The sequence below is a fragment of the Quercus robur genome, chromosome 10 (genome assembly GCF_932294415.1).
Source record: "Quercus robur chromosome 10, dhQueRobu3.1, whole genome shotgun sequence".
Lineage (NCBI taxonomy): Eukaryota > Viridiplantae > Streptophyta > Magnoliopsida > Fagales > Fagaceae > Quercus > Quercus robur.
This window is the reverse complement of record NC_065543.1, coordinates 46,140,115-46,149,657: the sequence shown is the minus strand read 5'-3', so window position 1 is coordinate 46,149,657 and position 9,543 is coordinate 46,140,115. Positions and strand designations below refer to the sequence as shown.

Genomic DNA, 9,543 nt, shown 5'->3' with positions numbered 1-9,543 from the left:
ATGAAGATGAAGTTTAAGTCCCATCTATTTCAATATTAGTTTAGATCGGGTTTAATAAGCTTTATCTATCTTATAATATCTTATAATGTTGGGTAGATTCTCATAAAATGCTTATCAATTGCTTGTAATGTTGATTTATATTCAGCCACGTGGAATAAATAATGTTTGATTAGTTCATTAACTTTTGTGAACCATTTAAAACACAAGATTTGAGCTCCTATTGTATAGACCCTTGTTATCATTTTGGTGTTACATAGTTGTTCTATTGTTGCGTGTTAATGAACCGTTTCTGAGAGTTATGGAAGTCAGTTTAGTGTGATGTCTATCATGTAGGTGGAGTCGTTTTCTAATTCAATTAGGTCAATTTAGCCAGTTGTGTTTATTAAGTCTCTTGTTTTCAAGTCCTAGTGTGTTAGTTATTAGCTATTTTCTTTCCTTCATTTTAGTGGTTGTGATTCCTTATTTTTCAAATTTAAATGTTGTACCATCCACACGGACGACGTACTGCTTTGCCCTCTGGTCTTCATTTTGCTGACTACTGGCAAGAGTGAATTCGGCAATGAAGTTAGCCAGGACTTGAGCTTCTATTGCTTCTCCTAGCCTGTACTGCACGTCAAATTCACTAAGTTCCACTGCCCATTGGATCAATCGTCTAGCGGCCTCCAACTTGATCATGGCCTTCTTTAGTGGATGATTTGTTAGGACGTTAATTACATGAGTTTGAAAATAAGACCTAAGCTTTCTTGCTATTGTCGCCAATGAAAATGCTAACTTTTCCATTAGCGGATATCATGCTTCTGCTCCCCTTAAAGCTTTGCTGTTGTTATAGAAAAGCTTCTGTACCTTCCCTTCTTCTTTGATCAAGGCCGAACTTATTGCATGAGGGGACACCGCTAGGTAGAGATACAAATCTTCTCCTAGTTTAGACAGGCTTAACAACAGAGTTGAAGCGAGATAAGCCTTCAAGTCTTCAAATACTTGTTGGCATTCATCCATCCATTCAAATGCCTTCCTTAATACTCTGAAAAATGGTAAAAACTTGTCAGTAACTTTTGAAACAAACCTATTCAGGGCAGCTACTCGTCCAGTGAGGCTCTGGACGTCCTTGATATTCTTCGGGGACAATCGCTTGGATTTTATCTGGGTTTGCTTCAATCCCACTCTGTGAAATCATAAAATCGAGGAATTTCCTTGATACAACTCTAAAGGCACATTTGCTTGGATTTAACTTTATCTTATATTGTCTAAGTGTGTCAAAAGTTTCTTGAGGGTCGTCCATATGTTGAGTCTCACTTGCATTCTTGACCAACATATCGTCCATGTACACTTCAACATTTCGCCCTATTTGTGGACGAAAGGTGTGATTAACTAGTCTCTGATAGGTAGCTTCTACATTTTTCAGACCAAATGACATTACTTTGTAACAAAACAAACTTTGATTTGTAATGGAGGATGTTTTCTCCTGATCTGCCTCATCCATCTTAATCTAGTTGTACCTTGAGAATGCATCCATGAAATACAACAGTTGATGTCTAGCTATTAAGTCCACTAGTTGGTCAATGCGTGGAAGGAGATAGCTATCCTTGGGGCATGCCTTATTTAAATCTATGAAGTCCATGCACAACCTCCATTTGCCATTGGCGTTTTTTACCATCACCACATTATCTAGCCAATTAGGGTAGTAGACTTCACGAAAAAATTTTGCAGTTACCAACTTTTGAACTTCTTTTTTAATGGCATTATTCGTTCTGGGGCAAATACTCTCTTCTTCTGACAGATGAGCTTGTAAGATGGAGACACGTTTAGTCAATGAGTAATCATACTTGGATCAATCCTAGTAATGTCTTCATGGCTCCAAGCAAAAACATTCGTGCTCTTTTTGAGACATCTGAGGAGATCCTACTTTGTCTTCTCTTCCATGCTTGTCCCAATCCTAGTAAACTTATTGAGGTTGGACTTGTCCAAGGGCACATTTTCCAATACTTTAGTCGGTTCGGCCAACGTTCTTCTTTCTTCAATGTTCATTGTCTGCATCTTTTTGTCCATGGCCAACATTGCCAAGTAACATTCTCTAGTAGATAATTAATCTCCTTGTATTTCCTTAATGCCATACTTTGTTAGGAACTTGACAAACAAGTGGTAGGTGGTTGTTGCAGCACTCCAACTGTTCAAAGTTGGTTGTCCAATGATAGCATTATAGGAGGATGAGCAATCCACAACAAGGAAATTCACGTCCTTATTGATCTACCGTGGATAACAGCCAACCATGACTATTAAGGATACAGTACCTACTGGCAGAACCTTCATTCCTCCAAATCTGATTAACAACATATTCACTGGACGAAGTAGCTCATTGTTGATTCTCATTTGCTGGAAAGTTGGGTAGTAAAGGATATCTACTGAACTTCCATTGTCTAGTAATATCCTTCTGGTGGTATAATTTGCAATGGCCAAAGTAATGAAAATTGGATCACCATGAGGATGGTGCAGTCGTCTTACATCTTCGTCCGTGAAAATAATGGTAGGCTCGTCTCCCCTAACCATCCTTGGTGGTCGTCTAAATGATTGAACATTTTGGACTACCTGCAGATAGGTTTTCTTGGCCTTGGACGAGCTTCCAGTTGATGGACCTCCTACAACGATCCTTATTTCTCCTAGTGGTTGACGCAGCAATTCTTCTACTTTGCCTTTTATTGGCCGCTTTTCATCCTTGTGATCTTGTCCAAGGAAATATTTCTACTTCCCTTGTTTAATAAGAACTTTGATCTACTGCTTTAAGTCATAACACTCATCTGTATCATGCCCACAGTCTTGGTGAAAGCAACAATACTTGCTTTTGTTCTGTTTATTAGGATCTCTTTTCATCATTTCAGGCCATTTCAATGATGGATCATCTTTAATCTGCATCAGTACTTGGTCAAGTGAAGTATTCAAGGGAGTATAGTTGGAATATCGTCCTAAGGATGACCTTGCCTTCTTTTCATCACGATCCCTTTTCTTCCCTACTTTGGCTTTCTTTGGACAAGAACCCTGCTCTGGATGATGTATATAACCATTCTCCAGTTGTTCATTTTTCTTCTTTTTCTTAGCAATAATCACATCCTTTGCGTTCATGAAACTTTAGGATGAATGTATCAACTTAGCCATTGTTCATGGCTCTTGATCATACAGCTTATGGATAAACAAATCTGAACTAACTCCATTGTAGAAGGTTGCCAAGAGGATCTTGTCATCCATCTTGTCCACTAACAAGGCTTCTCTATTGAAGTGGCTAATAAACGAGGTTATGGTATTTGGTGGTAGCTTCCCAAACCATACCCTGGCTGGGCCTTTCAATGTGGTAGGACACATGATTTCATTTGGTACACCTTGAAGATGCATGGTTGTCTTGAAAGTGGCAATGTGATCACAAGGATCATGCGTCCCATCATATGAGTCCAGGGTAGGCATTTCGAACTTGGAAGGCAGAGGGTGACTTGTGATGGATGCAATGAACGGTGAATCCATCCTGTGGACGAGGTCATCCACGTGATTTGCGCTCTTCATGGAATCCTTCATCTCTTCCATGACTCTTTTTATTTGATCCATCTCCCTCTCCAAATGTGGTACCTTACAGGTAACAGTATCTCTGGACTAGTCTCCTTCAGCATTGTTCTTAGCCTTTTCATTTTCTAAATTTTTTCCCTGTTCTTCACCACGTTGATGCTGACGCTGTCTATTAACTTCTTTAGTTAACTCTTAGTTCCATTACGTCAATTTTGCCATTGTAGCTGCCGTGGGCTGCAACTGTTGTTGGATAGTCATCAGGGTGTTGACGCACGATTTAGGTGACTAGAGGCGTTTCCACTCTCCTGGTGTCCTGGAGTAGTGGCCATTGACCTAGTCTGAACCCTGTCTTAGAAAGCAAAGAAGTTAACACTTAGAAACTTTTTCCTCACTACTTTCTCACAGGCGGCACCAACTAATGCTGCACGAAAATTAGTGAGCTGAAATACTTCGGGCTATAGTAATGGCTGTAAATCCTGAAAAGAAATAAAGAACTGTCAAAGGTAACCGGTGTAACTTGGCTAAGGACCCTCCGACGGTTAAGTTAATTTTCTCTCTAGAACACAAGGATGGGAAAAATGTGAATAGTTGAACTTACCTTGGGTGAATAGGACTTGTTCCTTTTATAGAGAGTTAGAAGTGGGTTTAATTGTTCGGATCCACCACAATCATGGGTGATGTGGGTGGTTAATGGAGGAAATGGGAAACGTGGAGTGGATTATGGGGAATTCTCTCCATGTTTTAGGAGTAATGCATCACGATCTGATTACATGGAGCCTTATGAGAAGTTTTCTTGTAGAATTCACCAAGTATCTTCTAGTCGTCCGTGCCCTTATGTCAGTCCTAGACGACCATCATGAGATTGAATGGTCTTGTTATTAATGGACGAGTATCAGTCATATACATGATGACATTGTTAGGCTTCTCTCCTCTTAAGGTTTTTTTGATGCAATCAGGCTATGGACATGGTTTGATTGTTTGGATGACCACTATAGACGAATCTTGTAAACTTGAGCCCTCATCAACTAATAATATATCTTGTTATAATATAAGAGAATTCTCCTATTTTACCTGGACTTTTATGTGGTTCAAAAATACCATCATTAATGAAGGGTAACTTCATTTAGAAATAGGGGCATAAATATCAAATAAAAAATTTCATTTTAAATTCAAAAAAGAGAATTCTTAAAATTTAGGATTTTTTCCATTCACGTTCAAAAAAATAATTACAGTTACTGCTTATTTCTAAAATTTATCATTTTTATTTGTTTGAAAAATAAAAAAATATTTCTTAATTATAATAGATATAGATTATTAGCATTTACCCAAAAAATAGAAAGAGGTTCTGAGCACGTGTATAAGTGCGTGCTCAGATGCTAGTATATATTAAGTTTATGACTAATAATATATCTTGTTATAATATATAACAAATTTTTTTATAAAAAAAATTTAATTGAGTTTTCATCTTTTATATTAAGAAAAAAAAATGTAACTAATCATATTAACATTGCAATATCATCCTTAAAACAAAACAATCAGTGGCATAGATGACCATCATTATGTACTAAACAAGTTTCAAGAAGGAATGATCTCATCATACTTTTATTCTTGTCAGCTATGAATTTTGGACAATTCCGCTTCAAATGACCTTTCTCATCACAATGGAAACATTTTCCTTTGGTGTAGTCCCTTACTTTCTTCTTTCCCTTATTGGCAACTCCTAAGGCAACTTGTTTACCTTCTTGTTTGGTGAAATCCTTCATCTTCCTACCACCTTTGCATTTCGACTTAGGCTTAGAAGAAAAAACTTCAGCCATATTAGTATCAATATTAGCTATTACGAGGATGCCTTTTGTTGCCACCAATTCATTCATCATTTCAGACAAAGTATAAATCTTTTTGTTCATATTATAATTAAGTCTAAATTTTTTGAATGATTCTAGTAGAGATTGGAGTATCATATCCACTTGGGATTCTCTATCAATGTTGGCACCTAAAACCTCTACTGTACTTAGATAAGAGACCATCCTGAGAGAATGCTCTCTTACTAGAGTCCCTTAAGCCATTTTGGTATTCAAAAGAAGCCTCATAGTGTCTTGCTTAGTAGAACGGACTTGCTCACCAAACATCTCCTTCAAACTAAACATTATGTTTGAAGCTAGTTCCACATCTTGCATTTGATGTTGTAGAACATTTGAAATAGATGCTAAGATATAACACTTAGCCATCTCATTAGATTTCTTCCAACAATCAAATCGTTGCTTCTCCTCAGAAGGTGCATCTAATGCGGGAAAGTTTGGACATAGTTCATTAAGCACGTATTTGTGCTCCTCAGCAGTAAGAACAATGTCTAAATTTCTTTTCCAGTCAACATAGTTGGATCCAGTCAGTTTGTTTTGATTAAGAATAGTAACTATTGACATCCTATTTTACAAGCTATATTTAACCTCACATGGAGGGTAAAAAGGTAATTTCACCTTGGAAATAGCCATCTTAATTGTGGCCACTATATCATTCATTTCATTTCATTAAAATGATCTTGATGTTGTATCGATCAAATTGACTGGTTATAAGCCTTAATTGGACCATTAGATTGAAAGTTATCATCAAATCAAGTTTTAATGGCCGAGATGCGCTATTACAAATTGAGTTCGACTATATGTGATTATCAATAATTGATTCAAATTAGTTATAATTATAATCAATTTGAAATTAATGATATTTTATAATTTGATTGGCTAGGACTACATCTTATGGTAAAGTTGCACACACTTGATTAATTAAATAATCAAACATTAATTATTCAATTAGTAATTTGTGTAATTATCTTTTTAATTAAGGTAAATTTGTAACCGATTAAGTCTGAAATGGAAGTGATTGGAGCATATTAATGTTAATTGGAAACTAATTTGGGGCCTATTAATGCTAATTGTGTTGAAATTATTTTCCAAGAAATGACATTTGTTCACCATTTCGTTGATATCTCTAAGAATTTTTGAATTTGTGAATGAGATTAATTTTTCCAGAAACTGGACATCCAGAGTTCAATTTGAGCACAAGAACGAGATAATTCCTATCAGAATTGAATAAGATATTATTTTTTGAATTTCTCTCTACGGGTTGTTACAATAGTTTCGGGAAAATCGAATTTTGCTTGCTTATCACTCCCACCAATCTCTACATTTAATGCACCAGCTTTCTCTAAAGTCTGAAATAAAGTCTAGGTTCATGATTCTTTGTCAATCCTCATTAAATGACATTCCATTCATATTTTTTCCACTACTACTATATTAATCCCCCCCTCCTCCATTCCAAAACACACAGAAACACCGTTTCTACTCCTTTCTTGAGTTCTAGTGAAGTTGAATAGTCTTGTCATATCTTGGTCTTTTTGAGACTCAAGGTATTGAGTGAGACTCACTCTCCCTCTCCTAGTTCTTCTCCACTCCACCCTTAGGACCTCCATCAAGAGTCTCCTCCTCCACTGTGTGGATCTTGCATGTAGGTATAATCCCTTTTCCTAACTTGTTTTTTTATATTATTATGATGAGATTAGGATTAAAGCATGCTAGTGTTTATTTAAATTCCTTTAATATGTTTGAATTTTCTTTAACATGTTCATATGCGTTCTTCACATGTTCTTGCTTGTTCATCACTTGTTCATGCATAACACTAGCTTTGATCTTAAATCCACATAAAAAAAATATGAAAAATATGTTCCTTGAATCTAGGATATCACCATTCACACACATTTACTAGAATTTATTTTTCAATCCAAATGCAATACTTAATAAGTTGAATTAGGGTTTGTCACATACACACGCATTAAATTAAATATGTAAATTGATTAATAACATATTAGATGATATGATATGAATATTAGCCACCATAGTCTAGAAGACCAGTTTCACTGGGCAAGATGGGTGCCTAACACCTTCCCATCTTGTAACATAGCTTTTGAGCTTAGATCAAGGGTTGATAGATCAATGATTATCCTTGTAATTTTCAATTTCTAGATTGTAACTAGGAAACAAAGCCATGCACTTTATCTTAGATTGTATCTAGGACCAAAGCCATGTAATTTCCTATGATCAATTTAAATTCAATTTCAAATTAATAAAATGATGAACTTTTCAATTATGGTTTTCTTATTTATCCTAATAATTAAATAAGTGGTGACTCAATTGTAAAACCCTTAATCTAAAGGGGAAAACATAATCAATTGAACCTTCATTTTGAGAGGCAATAACATGACTCCACTTATTCACGTGGGTTTGGCCCAACACCAAAAAAAGGGCCGGAGGTGTAGTCTCTCACAATAACAAGTAGGCTAAAAGATGCCACGATTAAATCTGAAAATAATAAACATGAATACAATAACTAAACTGGACATTATGAATTTATCTTATAAACATATAGTATGGAACCTTAATAAAACCATAATATAAAATATGCAACGACAACCTAATCCCAAATTCAATATCCCTCAGCATAGAATGAACATTAAATACTATGATTGATTGAAAACATTTTTCATTACTAATGCTATCTTGATAACTCTTACCAAACACTATGTCGTTATTCATTTAGCCACTAAATAATAATAGCAAGAACTTAGCATAGAGGATATTATAATATTTAGTCTAGCGTATACCATTGCCTAGAGTCATGTGCAGCCACATTTCATCTACCAATAAAAGTTTAATCTCGTAGTACCATGATACAAAAAATCCTTAGCATGGAATGCAAGGCTCGAGGCCAAGACAAGGTGTTTGCTCACACCACTATAAACCGGGAAGTTCAAACTTGTAGTATCATGAAATTAAACACCTTCCGCATGGAATACTAGGCTCGAGGCCAAGACAAAGTGCCTACTTCACACTACTGTGAACTAGTAATGAAGGCTGTGAGATTCAACTCCTCAATCTCTCTACCACTAGAAATTTTAAAAGATTTTTTTTAAAAAAAAAAATTTAGAAACCATTGTGTAATCTCATCACACATAGCCTTGCACTTTATTAATGTTTTAACACTTATTGAAAATTCAAAATTTAGTACGTTCGATCGGTCGAATCTTTTTCTTGGTCAATCAAAAAATTGAAGATATTCATCACAAAGTCACTGCTTGATTTGATTCCTATTCGATTGGTTGAAAAGAACATTCGATTGATCGAAAGGAATTCTTGACTGATCGAGACTTGTGAAACTGAATTTTTTAGAATTTTTCTGATAACCATTTTTGACGTTTCACATGTACAAAACACAATACCTTGATTATAATAGAATGGGATTGAGATCGAAACTTAATTTCATTTGTTGGTTTTTAGACCCCTTAAAACAATTGATTTAACCTAGGTAATTAGCCAAGTTGTTACTTAGTCCAATTTAACAAATCTAGGTTATCACAATAATAAAGATCATATCATGCAAAGCAGCGGAAAAATAAATAACACAACAATATGATAACCCAGGAAAACCAAACCGATAAAAAACCTGGGGAGGATTTAACCTAGCTATCCTCAAGGTAAAAAGCAAATCCACTAGAAAGAATCGAAGTTCATACAATAAGACTTACAAACCCCCACGCTCGACTTCTTATTGCTACCCACCAGTAGAACTTATTGACACGACCACGTGCAAACTCCGAATCCACGGACTCCTTCTTTCTTTGGCCTTTACAAAACACAAACACCCCCGTTCGTGACTTTGAGATCCCACTCAAAGGTTTAGCAACACAAACTCTCCTGTTTGTGACTCCAAGACCACCCTTGAAGGTTTAGATCATCAATACCTTGATGACAAGAGAAGGCAGCAACTTCTACAATACCGGATCTTGATATTCTTCAAGGAATAGCACTAGTAGAAGACATAAGAGAGCTTTTTAGGAACAAAACCCTAAATACAAAAGAGGCACACTCTTTTCTCTCTGAAAAGCCATATAAAAACGTACTTAGGGTTTCCTTTATATACTAGGAGAAGTAGATTAGAAACCCTAAT

General features: G+C 35.8%; 1 protein-coding gene across 1 annotated transcript; it reads right to left on the bottom strand.

Annotated features, from left to right (window-relative positions):
• Positions 1–5,603: 5,603 nt before the first annotated feature.
• LOC126704242 (uncharacterized) lies at positions 5,604–5,969 on the bottom strand. The gene has a single exon (XM_050403259.1). It carries the CDS (start codon positions 5,967–5,969, stop codon positions 5,604–5,606), a length of 366 nt encoding a protein of 121 aa, XP_050259216.1.
• Between the last annotated feature and the right edge of the window lie 3,574 nt (positions 5,970–9,543).